Source organism: Pseudophryne corroboree, chromosome 3 (genome assembly GCF_028390025.1).
Source record: "Pseudophryne corroboree isolate aPseCor3 chromosome 3, aPseCor3.hap2, whole genome shotgun sequence".
NCBI lineage: Eukaryota > Metazoa > Chordata > Amphibia > Anura > Myobatrachidae > Pseudophryne > Pseudophryne corroboree.
The window spans coordinates 661119276-661141943 of record NC_086446.1 but is presented as its reverse complement, the minus strand read 5'-3'; the positions used below and the strand labels follow the sequence as shown (position 1 = coordinate 661141943).

General features: G+C 45.6%; 1 protein-coding gene across 1 annotated transcript in view; it reads right to left on the bottom strand.

The window, feature by feature from the left end:
- The window catches only part of WDR11 (WD repeat domain 11), a 251037-nt gene that overhangs the window by 23694 nt on the left and 204675 nt on the right, over positions 1-22668 (bottom strand). Inside the window, exons 19-24 of the mRNA XM_063961836.1 lie at positions 22274-22445; positions 20605-20713; positions 18620-18682; positions 10545-10610; positions 4705-4852; positions 4026-4121 (exon numbers count right to left, since the gene is read on the bottom strand). Coding sequence (XP_063817906.1) covers positions 4026-4121; positions 4705-4852; positions 10545-10610; positions 18620-18682; positions 20605-20713; positions 22274-22445 — 654 coding nt within the window. The remainder of the gene's footprint in view (positions 1-4025; positions 4122-4704; positions 4853-10544; positions 10611-18619; positions 18683-20604; positions 20714-22273; positions 22446-22668) is intronic.

Below are 22668 nucleotides of genomic sequence, written 5' to 3'. Positions count from 1 at the left end.
TGCAGGTAAGCATCCTTGATGTCCAGGGATACCATGTAATCCCCCTCGTCCAGGCTTGCAATAACCGCCCTGAGCGATTCCATCTTGAACTTGAATTTTTTTATGTATGTGTTCAAGGATTTCAAATTTAAAATGGGTCTCACCGAACCATCCGGTTTCGGTACCACAAACAGTGTGGAATAGTAACCCCGTCCTTGTTGAAGTAGGGGCACCTTGATTATCACCTGCTGGGAATACAGCTTGTGAATTGCCGCTAGCACAGCCTCCCTGTCTGAAGGAGTAATCGGCAAGGCAGATTTTAGGAACCGGTGGGGTGGAGACGCCTCGAATTCCAGTTTGTACCCTTGAGATACTATTTGCAGGATCCAGGGATCCACCTGTGAGCGAGCCCACCGATCGCTGAAATTTTTGAGGCGGCCCCCCACCGTACCTGGCTCCGCCTGTGGAGCCCCACCGTCATGCGGCGGACTTGGAAGAAGCGGGGGAGGACTTTTGCTCCTGGGAACCTGCTGTTTGTTGCAGCCTTTTCCCCCTACCTCTGCCTCTGGACAGAAAGGACCCGCCTTTTCCACGCCTGTTTTTCTGAGTCCGAAAGGACTGTACCTGATAAAACGGCGCCTTTTTAGGCTGTGAGGGAACATGGGGTAAACATGCTGACTTCCCAGCAGTTGCTGTGGAAACTAGGTCCGAGAGACCATCCCCAAATAACTCCTCACCCTTATAAGGCAAAACTTCCATGTGCCTTTTTGAATCTGCATCCCCTGTCCGCTGGCGAGTCCATTAGCCTCTCCTAGCAGAAATGGACAATGCACTTATTTTAGATGCCAGCCGGCAGATCTCCCTCTGTGCATCTCTCATGTATAAGACTGAGTCTTTTATATGCTCTATGGTTAGCAGAATAGTGTCCCTGTCTAGGGTGTCAATATTTTCTGACAGGGAATCTGACCACGCAGCGGCAGCACTGCACATCCATGCTGACGCAATAGCTGGTCTAAGTATAATGCCTGAGTGTGTATATACAGACTTCAGGATCGCCTCCTGCTTTCTATCAGCAGGTTCCTTGAGGGCGGCCGTATCCGGAGACGGTAGTGCCACCTTTTTAGACAAACGTGTGAGCGCTTTATCCACCCTAGGGGGTGTCTCCCAACGTGACCTATCCTCTAGCGGGAAAGGGAACGCCATTAGTAACTTCTTAGAGATTACCAATCTTTTATCAGGGAAAGCCCACGCTTCTTCACACACTTCATTTAATTCTTCTGATGGGGGAAAAACTACGGGTAGTTTTTTCTCCCCAAACATAATACCCTTTTTAGTGGTACCTGGGTTTATATCAGAAATTTGTAACACCTCTTTCATTGCTTCAATCATGCAACGAATGGCCTTAGTGGACATTAGACTAGAGTCATCGTCGTCGACACTGGTGTCAGTATCCGTGTCAACATCCGCGTCTGCCATCTGAGGTAGCGGGCGTTTTAGAGCCCCCGATGGCCTTTGAGACGCCTGGACAGGCACGAGCTGAGAAACCGGCTGTCCCGCATTTGGCATGTCGTCAAATTTTTTGTGTAAGGAGTCGACACGTGCACGCAATTCCTTCCATAAGTCCATCAACTCAGGTGTCTGCCCCGCAGGGGGTGACATCCCTTCTATAGGCATCTGCTCCGCCTCCACATCATTATCCTCATCAAACATGTCGACACAGCCGTACCGACACACCGCACACACACAGGGAATGCTCTAACAGAGGACAGGACCCACAAAAGCCCTTTGGGAAGACAGAGTGAGAGTATGCCAGCACACACCAGAGCGCTATATAATGCAGGGACTAACTGAATTATGTCCCCTATAGCTGCTGTTATATATACTGCGCCTAAATTTAGTGCCCCCCCCTCTCTTTTTTACCCTTTTCTGTAGTGTAGACTGCAGGGGAGAGCCAGGGAGCTTCCTTCCAGCGGAGCTGTGAGGGAGAAATGGCGCCAGTGTGCTGAAGGAGATAGCTCCGCCCCTTTTTCGCGGACTATTCTCCCGCTTTTTTATGGATTCTGGCAGGGGTAATTATCACATATATAGCCTCTGGGGCTATATATTGTGGTATTTTTTGCCAGCCAAGGTGTTTTTATTGCTACTCAGGGCGCCCCCCCCTAGCGCCCTGCACCCTCAGTGACCGGAGTGTGAAGTGTGTATGAGGAGCAATGGCGCACAGCTGCAGTGCTGTGCGCTACCTTGGTGAAGACTGATGTCTTCTGCCGCCGATTTTCCGGACCTCTTCTTGCTTCTGGCTCTAAGGGGGACGGCGGCGCGGCTCCGGGACCGAACACCAAGGCCAGTTCCATGCGGTCGATCACTCTGGAGCTAATGGTGTCCAGTAGCCTAAGAAGCCCAAGCTAGCTGCAAGCAGGTAGGTTCGCTTCTTCTCCCCTTAGTCCCTCGCTGCAGTGAGCCTGTTGCCAGCAGGTCTCACTGTAAAATAAAAAACCTAATTATATACTTTCTTTTTAGAAGCTCAGGAGAGCCCCTAGTGTGCATCCAACCTCGGCCAGGCACAAAATCTAACTGAGGCTTGGAGGAGGGTCATAGTGGGAGGAGCCAGTGCACACCAGGTGACCTAAAAGCTTTCTTTAGTTGTGCCCAGTCTCCTGCGGAGCCGCTATTCCCCATGGTCCTTTCGGAGTTCCCAGCATCCACTAGGACGTCAGAGAAACCAGAGTGTTTTTTTATAAAAAAAAACCCATTTGGTTTTAAACCAGCCAACCCTGCATACACACCAGGGTTAATTTTTGACAGGAGCCATATAACCTACCAGTATATTTTTGGATTGTGGGAAGAAACCAGGGCACCCGTAAGAAATCCGCAAAGACACGGGGAGAATATACAAATGTTAGACAGCTAGGGCCATGGTGGAAATTGAACCCATGATCTTAGAGATGTGAGGCAGTAATGCTACCCATTACACCAACCATGCTGCACATAACAGGAGATGTGCTTTGCCTATAATCACACCAGCACATATGTACAGAAAAAAATACATATCTGCATGCACAATTATGTTGATAGGAGATAAACAAGTCACACAATAATACACACTCTATTCTCACCTGTGAATACAATTAATACAATATACTGTAAACATACACGCACACGGATAGACAGATTCTAGGTTACATTTGTTTTACTCATTTTACACTGTGCAACAACCCGATCACTGTTGATAGCAATAAGTACTGATACTAGCAAAAACCTGTTGCTATAAATGTATGAAAAATGAAGACCGGTTATGTATATTTGTGTTTGTATTGGTGGACTGTGCATTTTAGTGATGTTTATCTCTTTGGAAGGTTGTACAGCAACTCTGCTCCTCAATGTTACAGAGTTGGAAGACCATTGCACTCTTGTTATTAGGACAAGATATGGAACGTTTTACAAATCCAAATAAACATGATCCAATGTCTTTTTTTAACCATCTTTTAAGATTATTGGCTCCTATAACTGGCAAGGGCGAGGTGGATTATTTCTGCATATATAGCCCATAATAGTGGGTGAGTCTCACTCGTCCTCAGCAGCACACAGGGTAGACAATGTTTTAGGTTGTCCATCTATTTGATATAATATCTCCTACAATTATTATTGTACAACCTTACATATGACAGTTACTCCAGGTCCTTAAGACTGTAAGTTTGTTTGTGCAGACCCACTTTGCCATGTCAAATTTGTATCATGATCAGTGTACAGATCTGGGCAATATGCTAGTGTTCTATAAATAGAAGATAATAATCACTTCATATGAAAACAATGGTGGGAAAAGCACTTGTGAGTCTATGAGACTCACAGGAAGACTTTGCACTATGGGCCTATGAGGTAAAACCAATAATGATGTTTAGAGGTAGCCATATATTGTAACCACTAGGCAGCACTATGAGGCTTAAAGAGATGAGAACTTCCTTCCCTAATAAATGCATAGACTACACCAGACAGATATATAGACTACACAGCCTTGTCACACAGTGTCCGCTTGAGAGGTCAGTACCCACCTGCCCTAGGAGGAGAAGCTGGTCCGCACATTTCCTGGTGTGGTCATAGCTTGAGCGTTTTACCTCTTGTAGACAAATTCTGTCCAGCTGGAATTTCTGCAGTTAGAAGAAAAGAAACACATGCTCAGTGACAACACAGTGCTGGGGCCCATGGAAATAGGGTTGCCAAGAAGACTTTATTCTTGTACTTCATGAATACAAGGGGATAAGAACTTAATGGCAATATGCTTTATAGATATAGAAGTGTTTAGATTTTCGGCAGGAGTGGAGGGTGTAGACTGAACAGGCGTGCCCCTAGCATACATTATACAGAGGCCATGTTACATGTTGGGCCTAATTCTGAGTTGATCGCAGCAGCAAGTTTGTTAGCAATTGGGCAAAACCATGTGCACTGCAGGGGGGGCAGATATAACATTTGCAGAGAGAGTTAGATTTGGGTGGGTTATTTTGTTTCTGTGCAGGGTAAATACTGGCTGCTTTATTTTTACACTGCAATTTAGATTTCAGTTTGAATACACCCCACCCAAATCTAACTCTCTCTGCACATGTTATATCTGCCCGCCCTGCAGTGCTCATGGTTTTGCCCAATTGCTAACAAACTTGCTGCTGCGATCAACTCAGAATTACCCCCGTTATTAGGTATTCTAACAAATACCTGCAGAACGACAGGCCACATTACCTGGAAGTAGGCGTTCTCACAGAGCAGGTCATAACAGATGTCCAAGGGGCTGGCTGTAATACTAGTATGAGGGTTCTCACTCTGGAACACCTGCAGGTAGTGAGAGGCCACAGTCCAAAAATGCAGCTCAGACTCATCGCCGTATAACCTGCAGAAGGGGAAATCATGTACGGATATTAGTTGTGCTTTTACAGTCATCCCTGAGAAGTGTTTCTGTCTTTGCATTATAGCAGGTGAAATCTCCTCATAAACAATAGAGTATTCAAACGTGTCCACACAATGTCCTAAACCCACTCAGGGATGGTTCTGCAGCATATAATAATAATAAGACCAATAAGGTAGTAATCCATTGTTTCGGTTTTAATAACTTTCTTCAGGAATACAGGGTCAATAAAGTATCAATCCAACATTTTGGTTAGTAGCCTTCTTCAGGGATACAACGTAGGATCGATACCTTATTGTCATCTAGTCAGATTTGTATAACATACAATATTTGTGTGCGTGATACTGGTGGAAGCCCAGATATTACAGTACACATAATCATGCATTATTGTAATCATAAATATTTATTTTATTTGTATTACTGCAGGCCAGCAATGTGGTAGCTGTAATACAATGACAATATATATGGAGTTAATTTACAAAGTGCATGGCAGTTGAAGACATTGCACACATTCAACCATAATCCCATCGTGTGCAACTGCGCCTAGATTACTGCCAAAGCATGCATGTGTGCAGATAACACTGGTGGCACATGGAGGAGCAGAACTTTGCACAGGCCAAGTGGAATAGGTGCTAATTAGGTATAGAGGTGCTTCAGTGTATAAGCTAAATTTACAACTGTGGACTGTAATTGTTAAATTATGATGAAGTAAAGAGGGCTTATTAGTAGGGTCATTGCTGCCTTAACGAGGAATGGGTCTTTACACATTATTACTCCACTTTGACTGACAGGCGATATAAAGAGTCCCAACGTCCCCTTATTCTATAATGTTTTATGCTAGACTCGTAGAGAGGACAATATGATATTATATGGGCTTGGTTTCACTACTACCACTGTAAATACACTAAACCCAATGTTCAGCACCAACAACTGAATATATACAGATGTGTCCATATACAGCTTTGCTGCAGTCATCCCAACCAGGTTCTTTTGGCACGCCAGGTCGCGTGAGAATTTTCTAGCATTAGGCATCTTTCTTGCCGAAAATGCATCTAATTGCAAAGCACAAGAATACTGCTGATTAATCTGATATATGACACTTGTATGTCTGTGAGCGACTGAGTCTCTGAATCTGTACATGAAGTGCTACAATATAGCAGCTGCAGCTTTTTTCTAATACAAGTTCTGTTCTGCTCCGTATATAGACTCAGTCACACACAATATACAAGTGTCATATCACATTAATCAGCACAGTCTCTTTGTGTATCCTAGCTGCGTTGCGAATAAGATGCATTTTTGACATATAAAGAGGTCTGATGTTAGCAGAGTTGCAAAGGAACTGGCGGCTCCCTCATGCCAGGCATCTCACGCTGCATGGCGTATTAACCAAACTGCACAAAAATATATATCTTCGCTTATCTCAAAATATCTATCTGAACTCAAAATATCTCCCAACTCGACCCGCCCTGCAAAAGATCCTTCCCACGCACAATAAGACTCTCCGCTAGCCTCCAAACTTCAAGTGTTCCCTGAAAACTCACCTCTTCAGGCAAGCCTATCAAATTCCGGAAGCACCCACATAACCTTCAGAAGCACTCATATCTAAGCATCAGGACTGTCTTCGCAATATGGTAGGACCGCTATGCTATAGATAACGCCTATCCTTGTGTATCCTTCCTATTTCTTTATAGATTGCAAACTTACAAGCAGGGCCTTCCTACCTCTATGTCTGTTATTACCCAGTGCATCTTATTATTGTTGTTTTCAATTGTAAAGCACAACAAAATATGCTGCAAAATATAAGAAACTGTAAATAAATAAATAGTTAAGGCTAGATGTATGAGTCTGTATATTCCATATACTGTTTATGTAGTGGTATAATAGGAGATGTTATTTTTAAGCTGTCAAGGGAGGACTGTCTTTTTCCATTTTATTTCATGCATTTTGGGGTGTTGGGAACAAACTTGTCCTTCCTGATTGGCTATTACTGCAGCAAAGGGCACAAAGACACAGAACTAAACTGACTGTATTTGATGGTGCCTCTCAAACATTCCAAAAACATTGTTATTATATAAGATATATATTTTGCTGAAAAATTAACAAACTAAAAAGTAAAGAAGTGAATGATGGTAAAGAATAAAGTGCATATTAAATATGTCTGAATCTTCGTATACTGTAGATATTATTGATGATGCTCTAAAATTAATGGGTTCTTTAATGCTTTTTTTTGGCATCTGAAAACACCTCTGGACAAAAATCTTTATACAACGCCATTTGTTTGTTAATTTTTTATTACTATTTTTACTGTTTGCTTTTCTTCCTCTATATCTGTCACATGTGCTGTTTATATTTTTTCTTTCTTTCATGTACCGTATATATTTATAAGCATCACTGAGTTTACTCAGACGGCTGCAGTTGCCGATTGCATAAAAGCACCTTATATTCTATTTTTTTTTTATTTTACACAAGAATTATATAAAAACAAGGCGATTCACTGCGCCCTACGGGCACTCTTCACACCGTCGCATGGGGCTATGCCACCTTAACCCCTGCACGTCCTTTGGGCGGGCAATATTTGTATTATATGGAGTATTACCTTCAAGCATAATGTGGTTAAATATTTTACGGCCAAAGGGCGTGCGATGGTCACGGGGGCGTAGGCCCTTGCGACGGCGTGAAGAGCGTACGCAGGGCACGATGAATGACGTAGTGTGTTAATAATATGTTATGTGTACATAATGTAGGTATAAAGACAATGAGGGTAATTCAGAGTTGATCGCAGCAGCAAATTTGTTAGCAGTTGTGCAAAACCATGTGCACTGCAGGGGGGGCAGATGTAACATGTGCAGAGAGAGTTAGATTTGGGTGGGGTGTGTCCAAACTGAAATCTAAACTGCAGTGTAAAAATAAGCAGCCAGTATTTACCCTGCACAGAAACAAAATAACCCACCCAAATCTAACTCTCTCTGCAAATGTTATATCTGCACCCCACCCCTGCAGTGCACATGGTTTTGCCCAACTGCTAACAGATTTGCTGCTGCGATCAACTCTGAATAACCCCCAATGGTGGTCATTTCAAGTTGATCGCTCGCTGACGATTTTCGCAGTGCAGCGATCAAGTGAAAAAATGGCAAAAATGCGCATGCGCATGGTACGCACACAAAACTTTGTAGATTTACACAAGCTCGAGCGACGTTTTTTCATCGCTCGAGTGATCGTAGTGTGATTGACAGGAAGTGGGTGTTTCTGGGCGGAAACTGGCCGTTTTCAGGGAGTGTGCTAAAAAACGCAGGAGTGCCAGGTAAAAATGGAGGAGTGGCTGGAGAAACGGGGGAGTGGCTGGCCGAACGCAGGGTGTGTTTGTGACGTCAAACCAGGAACTAAACGGACCGAGGTGATCGCAATCTAGGAGTAGGTCTGGAGCTACTCAGAAACTGCAGGGAATTATTTAGTAGCAGTTCTGCTAATCTTTAGTTCGCTATTCTGCTAAGCTAAGATACACTCCCAGAGGGTGGCGGCCTAGCGTGTGCAATGCTGCTAGAAGCAGCTAGCGAGCGAATAACTCGGAATGAGGGCCCATGTTCGGTAAATACCACATACACAGTGTGTGTGTTGGGAGATTATTTCTCATATATATATATCATTAAACAGCCCCTTTCCCTATATAACATCACATACACAGTGTGCATGCTGGGGACTTATGCCTCATAATATGGTATTAGCCTTTCACCAGCTTCATTGTCCCCGCACACTGCACACTACAGACTCTTACTCTGCACCAGCACCAAAGACAGCAACCACTATGTTCCTTCCTGGCCGCACGAGGCATGCCGGGAGTTGTAGTCTCCCCACATAACTGCTGTGACGTCACGGTGACGCGCACCCTCCGCACTCTGTCGTGCCAGATACACATATGCCCCACAGTGCCAGTTATACATATGACCCACAGTGCCAAATATGCCCCATAATGCCAGATATACATATGCCCCATAATGCCAGATATACATATACCCCACAATGCCAGATAAACATATGCCCCACAGTGCCAGATATGCCCCACAATGACAGATATACATATGCCACACAGTGCCAGATATGCCCCAGAGTGCCAGTTATACATATGCCCCACAATGCCAGATATACATATGCCCCACAATGCCAGATGTACATATACCCCACAGTGCCATATATACATATGCCCCACAATGCCAGTTATACATATAGCACCACCCACCCCACCTCCCTCCCGCTGCTGCTGTGTTAGGGTCGGGGGATGGAGAGGAGAGTGGAGCGCGGGCCCATCCCTCAGTGCTGCTCAGTCAGACTCTGGTGGTCTCTGGCCGCGGCGTGTATCTTTTCAACTGAGCACCAGATAGCAGCTGCGGCTCCTGATTGGCTAACGAACCGGTGCTCAGTTGAGAAGATACACGTCGCGGCCAGAGACCAAAGTCTTACTGAGCAGCACTGAGGGACAAGACCACGCTGCGCTCTCCTCTCCTTCCCTGGCACAGCAGTGTGCTGGGAAGGGGAGGAGAAGCACATTGGCGGCTTTTACCGTAATAGACGCTAACGTCGGCTATGGTGTGTGTGTGAGTGGCGGGCTGCGGGTACGGGCGGCTAGATTCTTAACAGTATGCCGTACCCGGGCGTACAGCCACAGTTGCAGGCCTGGTCTCTCCTATCCAGATCTGTGACTCTATGACTCAGAGCTCCTAGCCACGCCCAGCGTTAGCAAATGAGTCAGAGAGTCACAGATCTGGACAAATATATATAAGATAAATTCAACAAAGGGAACATCTTTGATTGATTGTTACCATTTATTGATGCTGTCTTCTTGTGTTTCCTTTAACAAATATACAATAAAAAAAATATGTAAAAATTAAATGAAAGAAACCAGAAAAAATGAATCGGTTTTGATTTAAATTAATTCACGTTCTATTGTAATATGTGAAATTGTGCACAGATCCTGTATAAGCCTCTTTTCCTTCTTAGATGCATATATATTCCGGTAATCAGTGTTGAGTGGTAACATCTCCTATATATATCGGGAGGCATCTGATATGCCGGCTGTCGGGATCCCGGCCCTCACCATACTGACGCAGGAATCCCGACAGCCCGCATACCGACAACTATTCTCCCTCTTGGGGTGTCCACGACACCCCTAGAGGGAGAATAAATAGCGTGGCGCACTACCGTGCACGCAAGGTGCTCTTTTGCGCTCACCCCGCTGCCTGCATGCCGGCGGTCGAGATCCGGCGCCGGTATGCTGGGGGCCAGGATCCCAAGCGCCGGCATAACATACTACACTCTATCAATATATATCAACACACACACACACACACACACACACACACACACACACCTCATTTAGGATAACCCCGACATTTATTTTTTCTGTGTGATACGTTTTGATACAAAGTTGAGGCTGGTGCGTGCGCCACCTATATGCTAAAAAATTCACTCTCAGTAAACAGTTCAAAAACAAAATGGTAGGCTAATGGCAGACTTCTGAGGAAATGACCTGCTGTGTGTTCTTCCTGAACAGACTAAGCTCCAATAAGACAGGGCTGCTGTCAATGATTAAATGCTCTAATATGGTAGTGCAATATAAAGGATAATGTTGCTAATGCTGAAATACAGTATGAAGAGGCAAAAACGCCCGTAGTAGCTAAACTACCTTGCCACCAGTAGGCATCTCTGCAGGAGAGTGAATTCTGGGTCCAGAAGAAGATCCTTCACATCACTAGAGAGACAAGTAAAATAGAAGTATACATTAGTATTTACTGTATCCTTGCAGTGCAGTGTGATAAGTGGACGATCTTTATATACAGTAGGTGACCAGCGTATAGCTTTAGCAAACATGAAATAAATTAGAATTAGGACACGCTGTAGCTTACCATGCTCAGCTAGACTTGGTATTTTACTTTTGTATATACGGCTTATTTTTACTGATGTAAAGTTTAAAAGATTTGGACTTTGATATGTATGTATACAGCATCACTAAGGGCATGAAAGCTACTGGGGGATTTTATCCCATACATGGCAAAGAATTACATATTTGCTTCACTTACATTAATCTTACAGTAGATGGGCTGCTATGGATTACAGGGCTATATTCCAACGTGCCATCATTTCCAAATATCTTGAATGGTGTGAATTTAAAAAGACTTTTTGACAACATTAGTCAGAGAGAGCCTTCCAGAAGTTATTTTACTGTAAATGATTCCAGGTTAGGTTTGTGATCATGGTATGGGGGGGTTGGGGTGGAGCGGGGGTGGAGGTAGACAATCTTTACATACAGATGTGTCCTCTTACATCCATTGATGCAGTCACGCTAAACAGCCCTTAAAGTCGTACCATGCCGTGGCGGTACTCTGTAACGATGAGCATCTTTTTTGTGTTTTTTCCTGCAAAAATGTGTGCAACTCTGCTAACGTCGGGCACTGTTTTTTCCTCTTAGTCACATCGTAGTGCGGCTAGGACGCACCGGGAGACTGTGCTGATTCATTTGATGTATGACACTTGTACATTGTGTGTGACTGAGTTTGTATACGGAGCAGAATAGATACTGTATTGGAATAAAGCTGCGGTTGCTACATTGTAGCACTTCATGTACAGATTCAGAGACTCCGTCTCACACAGATATATCTAATGGTCATAAATCAGATTAATCAGCACAGTCTGCTCGTGCATCATAGTTGCATTGCGTTGCGACTAAGATGCATTTTCGGTACAAAAGAAGCAAAAACAGACGCCCAACGCCAGAAGATTTTCACCTGACCTGGCGTGCAAAAAGGCGCTGTTTGGCGTAACTGCAGCAAAGATGTATGAGGACACATCTGTAAATATCTGTAAACTATTAATAACTTCTTTCGTATAAGGGAACACGTATTTTTTTGGTTTAAGATTCCTCTACTGTAACTCCCTACTAACAGTGTTACATATCAAGTAATCAATGGAATGGTAATTATTTGGTATAATGCTGTTAATGTGGCGTCATTGTATTTTATAATAGAATGTCGCCACATTGAAAGCATTATCAAGATTGCACAAGAGAATAATAACAGCGCTCTCTCTCTGGGAGGCAATCATGAGACCGCCTGTCGGGATCCCGGCGGTTACAATGCTCATGCCAGAATCCCGTCAGGCGGTGAAATGCCGCTGCCGGAATACCAGCACCATGGGCTTTTCTCTCTCTGTGGGTGTCCATGAGACCCATAGGGGGGAGAATAGATCCTGTGGTGAGCGCAGCAAGCCACCGTGCCCGCAGCATGGGGAGTGCAGCAAGCCAGCAAGGGGCTTTCTAGCTCTCGCCCTGCTGTTGGCATACTGGTGGCCAGGATCCCGCTGTATGGGATCATAACAGCCGGGATCCTGGCCACTGGAAAAAGGAGATTTATGGTAGACTTACCATAGTTAAATCTATTCCTGCGAGGTACACTGGGTTCCACAGGGAATACATCGGGGTGTAGAGTTGGATCTTGATCCGAGACACCAACAGGCTAAAGCTTTGACTGTTCCCAGGATGCACTGCACCGCCTCCTCTATTACCCCGCCTCCAGGCACTGGAGCTCAGTTTTGTTAACCAGTCCAATGCAGTAGCAGGTAAAAGAGACGACAACCGTTAGTAGCCACATATACCACATTCTCACGACAGGAGAAGGGACCAGCAGCTAATGCCATACAAACCCAAAGAAGCTAACTGCGTCAGGGTGGGCGCCCTGTGGAACCCAGTGTACCTCGCAGAAAGAGATTTAACTATGGTAAGTCTACCATAAATCTCCTTTTCTGTAGCGGGGTACACTGTGTTCCACAGGGAATACATCGGGGATGTCCTAAAGCAGTTCCTCATGGGAGGGGACGCACCGTAGTGGCCATAAGAACCCGGCATCCAAAGGAAGCATCCTGGGAGGCGGAAGTATCAAAGGCATAAAACCTAATGAACGTGTTCACTGAGGACCACGTAGCCACCTTGCACAATTGTTCAGCGGACGCGCCTCGGCGTGCCGCCCAAGAAGGTTGAACAGACCGAGTAGAATGGGCTTTGATAACAGCAGGAGCTGGAAGACCAGCCTGTGCATAAGTTTGTGCAATCACCATTCTAATCCATCTAGCCAAGGTTTGCTTATTCGCAAGCCAGCCATGTTTGTGAAAACCTAAAAGTACAAAAAGGGTATCGGACCTCCTGAGAGAGGCAGTCCTCTCCACGTAAATACAGAGAGCCCGTACCACATCCAAAAACCGCTCTTTGGAGGACAAACCAGAAGAGATAAATGCCGAAACCACGATCTCTTGGTTAAGGTGAAAAGATGACACCACCTTAGGCAAATAACCAGGGCGAGTTCGAAGAACTGCCCGGTCACGGTGAAAAATCAGAAAGGGCGAATGATAGGACAAAGCTCCTAAGTCCGACACCCTCCTAGCATAGGCAATAGCCAGCAGAAACATGACCTTAAGCTTAAGATATTTAAGGTCCACAGACTCAAGAGGTTCAAATGGAGACGCTTGTAGGACATTCAAGACAACAGACAGATCCCATAGAGCCACAGGAGGGACACAGGGAGGATGAATCTGTAAAACGCCTTGAGTGAAAGTATGAACTTCAGGAATAGACGCGATCTTCCTCTGAAACCACACAGACAAGGCAGAAATATGAACCTTGAGGGAGGCCAGACGAAGGCCTAAGTCTAGGCCTTGTTGCGGAAAAGCCAAAATGGAAGTTCTGAAATTGTATGCATCGTAATTCTTAGCAGCATACCAGGTGAAGTAAGAAGTCCAGACCCTGTAATAAATCCGTGCAGAAGCCAGTTTGCGGGCCTTCAGCATAGTTTGGATAACCGCCTCAGAGAATCCTTTGGCCCTCAGGAGGTAAGCTTCAAGAGCCATGCCGTCAAAGCCAGTCTGGCCAGGTCCGGGTAAACACAAGGGCCCTGAACGAGGAGGTCTGGGCGTTGAAGAAGTAGAAGAGGACGCTCTATCAACAGACCCTGCAGGTCTGAGAACCAATGCCATCTGGGCCACGCTGGAGCAACTAGACGTAGTATTCCTCTTTCTTGCTTGAACTTCCGTAGTACCCTGGGCAGGAGTGACACTGGAGGGAACATGTATGGCAGCTGAAAGTTCCATGGAATTGCCATGTGTCCACGAACGCTGCTTAAGGTTCCCTTGTCCTTGATCTGAAGATCGGAACCTTGTGATTATGTCGGGACGCCATCAGGTCTACATCTGGTAGGCCCCACTTGGCCACTTCGAGCTGAAAGACTTCCGGATGAAGACTCCACTCTCCGGCATGTACGTCCTGACGACAGAGGAAATCCGCTTCCCAGTTGAGGGCTCCGGGAATGAACACTGCTGATATTGCTGGCAGATGGCGTTCCGCCCAACGAAGGATTTTTGACACATCCATCATTGCCATGCAGCTTCGAGTGCCGCCTTGATGATTTATGTATGCCACCATGGTGGCGTTGTCTGATTGCACTTGAAGATGCCTGTTCTGTATCAGAGGCAGGGCAAGAGTCACAGCACTGAATACTGCCCGCAATTCCAGAATGTTTATCGGGAGGAGAGATTCCTCCTTGGTCCACCGACCCTGGAGAGAGTATTGCTCTAGCACCGTGCCCCAACCCCGCAGACTGGCGTCCGTAGGACCCAGTTGGGGATCCAGAAGTGACAGCCCTGCTCAACTGTTGGTCCTGTAGCCACCAGCTCAGGGACAGACGAACCTCCGGAGTCAAAGAGATCATTTGAGACCTGATCCGATGAGACAGGCCGTCCCACTTGGAAAGAATTAACCTCTGGCAGGAACGAAATTGAGCGTACTCTACCATGTCGAAAGCCGACACCATGAGGCCTAGTACTTGCGTCGTCGAGTGTATCGACACTCTTGGGTGAGAGAGGAAGTATCTGATTCTGTCCTGAAGTTTCAGGACTTTCTCTGGAGACAGAAACAATCTTTGGCTGTGTGTGTCCAGCAGTGCACCCAGGTGCACCATGCTCCGAGTAGGGACCAGTGAGGACTTTTTCTAGTTGATGAGCCACTAGTGGGCTCGTAGGAATTGGACCGTCAGTTCCAGATGACTGAGGAGAACATCTTGGGAGTTCGTCAGGATCAGCAAGTCATCCAGATACGTCAGGATCCTGATTCCCTGACGGCGGAAAAGGGCCGTCATCACGGCCATCACCTTGGTGAAGATCCGAGGGGCCGTGGCCAGTCCAAATGGCAGAGCCCGGAATTGATAATGTAGGTTGCCAATAGCAAACTGCAGATATTGCTAATGCGATATGGCAATAGGTATATGCAGGTAAGCATCCTGTATGTCCAGGGATACCATATAGTCTTCGGGTTCCATGGCCAGTACAATAGTGCGCAGAATTTCCATACAGAATTTGGACATCCTCACAAATTTGTTCAATAATTTGAGATTGAGTATAGGCCGGAAGGACCCATTGAGTTTCGGGACTAGAAACAGGGTCGAATAGTATCCCCTGCCTCTCTGGGATAGAGGTACCGGCACTACCATTCCTGTGTCCAGGAGGGATCGCACAACCAGGTGTAGAGCTTGCGCTTTCAATGGATCCGAAGGAATAACCGTCATGCAGAACTGGTGAGGGGGACGTCTCTTGAAAGAGACTGCGTACCCGTGAGAGACAACTTCCTGCACCCAGGCGTCCGAAGTGGTCTTTAACCAGGCCTGGGTGAACTGCAGAAGTCGGCCTCCCACCCTGGGATCCCGCAAGTGGAGGCCCGCCCCGTCATGCAGCAAACTTGTCCTGTTTGGAAGCAGGCTGATGGGCGGCCCAGTATTGTTTAGATTTGGGCTTAGTGGTTTTGGAAGCAAGAGCCTGTCTCGGGTACGCCTGACCCTTTGCTTTCCCTGGAGGTCGAAAGGAACGAAAAGTGGTACTCCCTCTGCCTTCGGTGCAGAAGGATTAGTACTTGGGAGAAACGCAGTCTTAGCAGTCGCCAAGTCAGTTACAATCTTATTCAGATCTTCCCCAAATAGGATGTCTCCCTTAAAGGGAAGCACCTCCAAGGTCTTTTTGGAGTCCAGGTCCACCTTCCAGGACCTCAACCACATAATTTGACGAGCCAATATAGTCATAGTGGATGCCTTGGCCGCCATTACACCTGCCTCAGAGGACGCCTCCAGAATATAATGGGAAGCGGTGGCAATATGAGACAGATATTGTCTGGCAGTGTCAAAAATATCCTGAGGCAGCTCTTCCTCTAATGCCTGAACCCATGCTTCAATTCCTTTTGTGGCCCAGGAGGCTGATAGTGGGTTTATGTACAGCCCATGGAAGGGAGTAAATAGACTTCAGGCATCCCTTCACACGCTTATCTGTCGGTTCCTTCAGTGAGGTGACGGTGGTGAAAGGCAGAGTAGATGACACCACAAGACGGGTGACATGAGAGACCGGCGGTGGATTTTCCCACTTGTTGCTCAACTCCACAGGGATGGGATAACGAGTTAGCATCTTCTTTCCTGGAGAAGACCAGGGTTCCTGACGTATGTCTATTAAACGGTCAGAATGTGGGAAGACTACTTTAGCAACCTTCTGACGTTTGAATTTATCAGGTTTCTTAGATGCAGTAGTGGGATCTACCTCATCATCAATTTGTAGAATCAGCTTAATAGCCTCCACTAGGTCAGGAACATCAACCTGAGTTGTAGGTTCCTCATCAGAAGCAACTGTATCAGTGTCTGACGGATCAGTATATTCCCCATCCTCATCAGAAGAATTATCTGAAATATTAGTGGATTGTGAGGAGGAAGCAGCCCGCTTAGATGACCCTTTGACCCCAGAGGGACGTGGGGTAGATTTTTGTCTAACCAAAGATTGATTCAATTGTTGTATCTGGGTAGACAGTGTGTCCACCCAGGGCGGATTAACTATAGGGACAATATGTGGCTATTATGGCACAGGAGGTCCCAAAGGGGGCGTAAGACGCGTCACAAGCGTATTCAGCATACTTGAGAATGCTGCCCAATGTGGCTCCTGATTGGCTACAAGGGCTGCGGGCTAACTGGGAGATGTATGGCACCCAGTACACAAACCATCAGTTACAACTTCCCCCTCAGGTAAATCCTTGGTGCAAGCACTGCATGATGCAGAAACATCCGCGGGTTTCCCGCCCTGTGTGGCAGACATTATAGTGAATGTAGCCATAGATCGTAACAATACAATATAGCCAGACAAATACAATACCTGCAAATAACCCCCTGATTTATGGGACAGTAAATGCAGGACACAAAGAGAGAATTAAAGCGGGATGAGGTGACTGAAATACACAGTAAAACACACTAAACAGTATATACTGTGTAGCACTATATACGAGACCCTGATGCACCTAGCCCCCCAGGGTACAGAATACAGTGATAGCAATAGGTGTGATACACGAGGAGTGAAATCCACACTGCAGCTACAGGCACACTCAGTCACAGTTACAATGCAGAAATTATTTCAAACAAACAATAAAACTACACTGGACTAGTAAAACAACACACACAGATAGATAGATAGATAGATAGATAGATAGATAGATAGATAGATAGATAGATAGATAGATAGATAGATAGATAGATAGATAGATAGATAGAACAATGCACAATCAGATACTGGATGTATATCTCAGAGTACTTGTACTAAATATTCAGGTAGAAGTACACTTGTTCTTAACTAACACGGTCTAAAATGACATGTGGAATACTTAAGTGACTGTAAATGCACAGCGCTGAGTAAACAGGTGGATTTACAGAGGAGACACTGCCCTGCAGTCCCGGAGATCATCCGCAGCTACTTGTGAAAAGATGGCGCCCAAATCTCTGTCAGGGAGTGAGGGAGAGTAAGGAGCAGCTCCAGGGCGGGAACACCACCAGTAGATGGCGCCTGGAGCTGGGGGAGGGGCTACAGGTCAAGCGCCTTATCCCCTATGCTGGTCTTCACCATCGGGTACTGTGGAGCCTTGTTAAAAGGATTTTTGTGAAATCTGACCTGTGCTCCCTGCCCTGGTGGATATAGTGGGGTCCCGCTCTAACACAGTGTCCACGACAGCGTCGCGGTCTGTCTCCAAAGACCGCGACCGGAACGTGATTTCGGCGGGTCCCACCTGGGGGACATTCTTACCTCCCAAATTATTCCCAAATAAGCAGCCACGTGATCCTGGGGAGCGCCAGTGGCATGTGTCTGGAAACCGTAGCGCCTTTGCCGCAAGTACCCAGGAACTCGGCCAGCGGGAGTCTGCAGCGCTGCTGGGGAGGTGTTGGAGCCGCAGCACAGTATGTCACTAGGACATAAAAGTGCTGCAGCCCTTGAAGAATCTTCTAACAAAAGCTATTTTCAGGGCTGCCTAGTGCAGCCCCCCCTGCTAAGTGACCTGCTCTACAGGCACCAACTTACAAACTGAGCTCCAGTGTCTGGAGGCGGGGTTATAGAGGAGGCCTTGCAATGCATTCTGGGAACAGTCAAAGCTTTAGCCTGTTGGTGCCTCTGGATCAAGATCCAACTCTTCACCCATGATGTATTCCCTGTGGAACACAGTGTACCCCGCTGCAGAAAAGGTATGCATTCCCTGTCTCCATTACTACTGTTATTAGAAGAAAATACAAAGCTTAAATCAGCCATCATGTATTAGTAATGTAAAGCTGTCATATGTATACAGTACCTCGTCCATATAGACATGTTGGAAGATGTCACCAGGGTGCATAATGTCAGTTTCACTAGAGCACTAAACCGCTACCTGATACTCACTTGGTCAAGGAGTTGATCTGCTGCTGAATCAGGTTCTTTAAGTCGTCATGTTCCGGATAATCACTATAATAAACACAGTAAGAAATAATTGCTTTTAGTCACCTTCCCATCATCACCTCTCCCACCAATTCCTGAGCAGCAGAAAGGAGAACAGTGCCCGACATAACAGATGCTGCAAGCAGCCATTTTCAGCTGCCCCTCATTGGAAGATAAGTATCTGTCATGTAAACCCAAAACCAAAGAATGGCCAAGTTCTGTGACTTTTCTCTGCAGAGAACTTATGGCGATATATGCACTGATGTGCCTAAACCTAAACCACATCTACTGACCGGATAACGATTACCACCAGGGATGTAGTGAGAACAGTTCTCTAAGCAGGCGGGCACCAATTACAGTTACACGGATTCTAGAAATCCGTACCCACCTGCCCCAGATACTGTAGCTGTATGTAGCCTGGCACAATGGATGAGAAAGAAAGCAGAAGAGTGAAGCGCCCAAATCTCTGCCAGGGAGTGAGGGAGAGTAAGGAGCAGCTCCAGGGCGGGAACACCACCAGTAGATGGTGCCTGTAGCTGGGGGAGGGGCTACAGGTCAAGCGCCTTATCCTCTATGTGGTCTTCACCATTGGGTACTGTGGAGCCTTGTTAAAAGGATTTTTGTGAAATCTGACCTGTGCTCCCTGCCACAGAGAATAAAATAATACAGAAATCCCAGTTATACACTACACAAGGTAGTCTTTTATAGAGATCGTCAAAATTGACTTGCCTGCACAGTCTATCTGTGCTTGCGATGCCGAACGCGCAGGACCGCGCAACGGCATCGAATCGGGATCGCAAGGTGACTTTCACCTTGCTATCTGCACTAACTTTTCTTACAATTTTGACTATATAGTCAAAATTGTAAGAAAAAATCTCACCGTGTGTACACAACATAAGATCTATCAAGTGGAGATAAACACTTTTTGTCATTGACTTTTGTAGAAAATATTAGTTTTTTTCTTGTTTTGCAATCTGTATCAAAGGTCATTCCATGGAGAAATCAGATTTCACCAATGGCGCCTAAGCAACTAAGCTGTGTTTTCCAAATGATCAAGTGGCGAAAGTTTAAATTACAGGGGAACAAGAGATGGCTGCGTGAGTCTATGCAACACTTCTCCAGTGAGACACTGCAGCACTAAAATTTGCGCTAAGACATTGTAAGACTGAAAAGTGACAGACTGATACACTGTCCTGTTATGCTTAAACATTTTTTTTTAAACCTAAGGTAACAAATGACAGGAGAAAACCGACAAATGTAGATTTTTATTTCCTGAGCTCCTGAAACGGACTACCATTTTACCCATACTTTCTATGCAAACAGTAGAGGGAATGAGTCCTGAAACAGTCACTATAGAAAATGGAAGAGGAGTGCTGAATGCTTTGATTGGACTCTATCTTCTTGACATCAAATCAGGGCTCGCAATGCAGGTAGAAACTGCAGCCTCCCATATAATGGGCACTGCCGCTGACCAATGCTCATAACAAGTAACGTTCAGCTAACAAGTGGCATCCAAGGGGCAGCTTGCAGCCGTCAGCAGAGAAATAACATCACATGGGTACTGGAAATGAATGATATACTGTAAAAAAGGTGCTGGTCTTCTTCTAAAACCTTGCAAATAATAAGTGCCTTGTGTCCTACTTGAAAAAGAACGCTACAAAAATAAAATAATTATTATAAAATTTAAAGAAATCACTTTTTTTGAAAGCAGATTCCAGGTTACACATCCTGATTGGCCTCTGGAAAAGTACCCTTTGTGGGTATAATAAGATATAATAATAAAATCTTGTACACAGTTAATTACATAGCACATACATATTATGCAGTGGTTACAGGTAAGATTTAGTCACCTGCTTAAGTACTAGAACTAAACAGAACCAAAGTGTCAACACAGAGTCAATATTGGAGTCCACTTCCATGTAAATCAGTGTTCATATAAAACAACTTACACATCCGTAATGTCTAAGGAATGTTTCTCCCCCCATGGTTGGTGAAGCAAGAAAGCTTTAAGGACCATGGATGCCCTTGGGAGCAGCAGGTACGGACACCAGACTGGATCTGACAACATAAATAAGAAAGTCACAATGCAAAATCCCATCCGAATTAACCTTCCCTCCCAACTAGTCCAGTGACTGGAACATTGCTATTCTGGGGGTACTACCCCCAACCACCAGTCATTACCACATGACCTTAAGATGACGGCCTGTATGCAACCAACTGCGCTTACTAACACCCTCCCTGCAGTCACATTTAATTTATAAATTAGGAATGAACATTTCCAGTGTCATCACCCCTACTTAGAGTCTAGTCTAAAGGTCCATACACATTAGACGATGTCACTCTGTGAGCGTCATTGTCTAATGTTTCCCCCTCCCGGGCCGGCCGGTCGGCGGCCGACTGTACACACTGAGCGATATGACCGCTCATATCGTTTAGTGACATCACGCCTCCGCCAGCCCTGCATGCAGGTCGTGGACGACAGTCCAGATCCTGCATGCATGCCCTACCGACAGCGACGATCATTGGCGACCCGCAGGGCCACGCATCGGTCGTCGCTGGCGGCATACACACTTAACGATAAAATTAGCGATGTCGCTCAAGGAGGAGGAAAATGAGCGACGTCGCTCATTTTATCGTTGAGTGTGTATGGGCCCTTACTATTTCTGTCCCTAATTCTTTTATGTTGCCCACACATGGAGTGCCGCACCAGCATCTGATACCACCTACAGCTGTAATATTCTCCTGGATTTTCCCACTCTCTGTAGACCCCAACAAATTAAGAATTGTTTCAAATTGCTCCTGAGTAAGTATTAAGTGGGTACGGCTATATGTCGGCATGAAAGCCTCCAGTAAGAGAAATGCTAGATGTCTGAAATTTCAGCATGTGTTTTTAGGTTTCAGTCTTTGCACATGGAAGAGGACTGAAAGGAATGAGATCAGACATAATGACCAGGATCCCTATGCATAGATTCAGGTATACATCACGCTTAATGGAGCCATAAAGTTAGTGGGAGGCCGCTACAACAGGGAGGTGAGAATCAGTAGCAGTAGTGATGTATAATGTGCATACTGGGGGTCGCCACGTAGTGTAATCTGCATACTGAGGGAACTGTGTTGCATAAACTGCATACCCGATACAATGTGTTGCATAATACAAACTGGTAGGTATTTCAATGTGACCACAACAAACTTTAATCCTGCCCTGTCTATAATACAACATTTAGACACTGTGTTTGGTGCCTTTGTCCCATAACCAGAAGTTAGGAGAAGTCGGACTGGAACATGAAGGGCCTTCCGGGAGAATGCAGTGATAGGGAGCCCATACTTAGTGGTGTGGCCAGCCTTTAGAGGGAAGACTTGGCTAACCATTAGAGAGTGCGTGGTCTGTGCCCCTTGGTAAATCTATATAGTAAATACTGCTAGTCCATGCATCATAATTATATGTTAACTAATATGCACTGTATAAAATATACCCTAGTCCTGTGCAGTGCAGTACAATGTAACATATGTATAATATATACTTCACGTGCACAGTCTGGAACAAGATCCCTAGAACAGACAGAGGGGCCCACTGGGGGTTTCCCTTGTACCCCAGTCTGACCCTGGATATTAGGTTACCTATCAGCTCTTGCTCATCCATCCTAAAGCAAGCAGATTTCATGGACACCTCCAGGACTCTAATACAGCCATCATCGCAAGCCAGGATGACCTTGTCTGAGGAGCACCAGTCAACGTCCAGCACACGGTAATTCACATTCCTCCCAGTACGCATGCTGCTCACCATCTGAATCTAGATCAGGAGTGAGTAAATACATAAAAGAATATGTATATTAGAGCCTGCCTGAATATCATCCTTGTTAACTATCAAATGGCTCAATTGTTAATGAAGATGTTGCAAAGCTAGCAATTGCTTAATATCGCTTTTGATTTATATGGTTGTTACCTTAATATAGATTACTCATCAGTCACCATCCATGCATAGAAAATGTGTCTAATGTTATTGCTACATTATT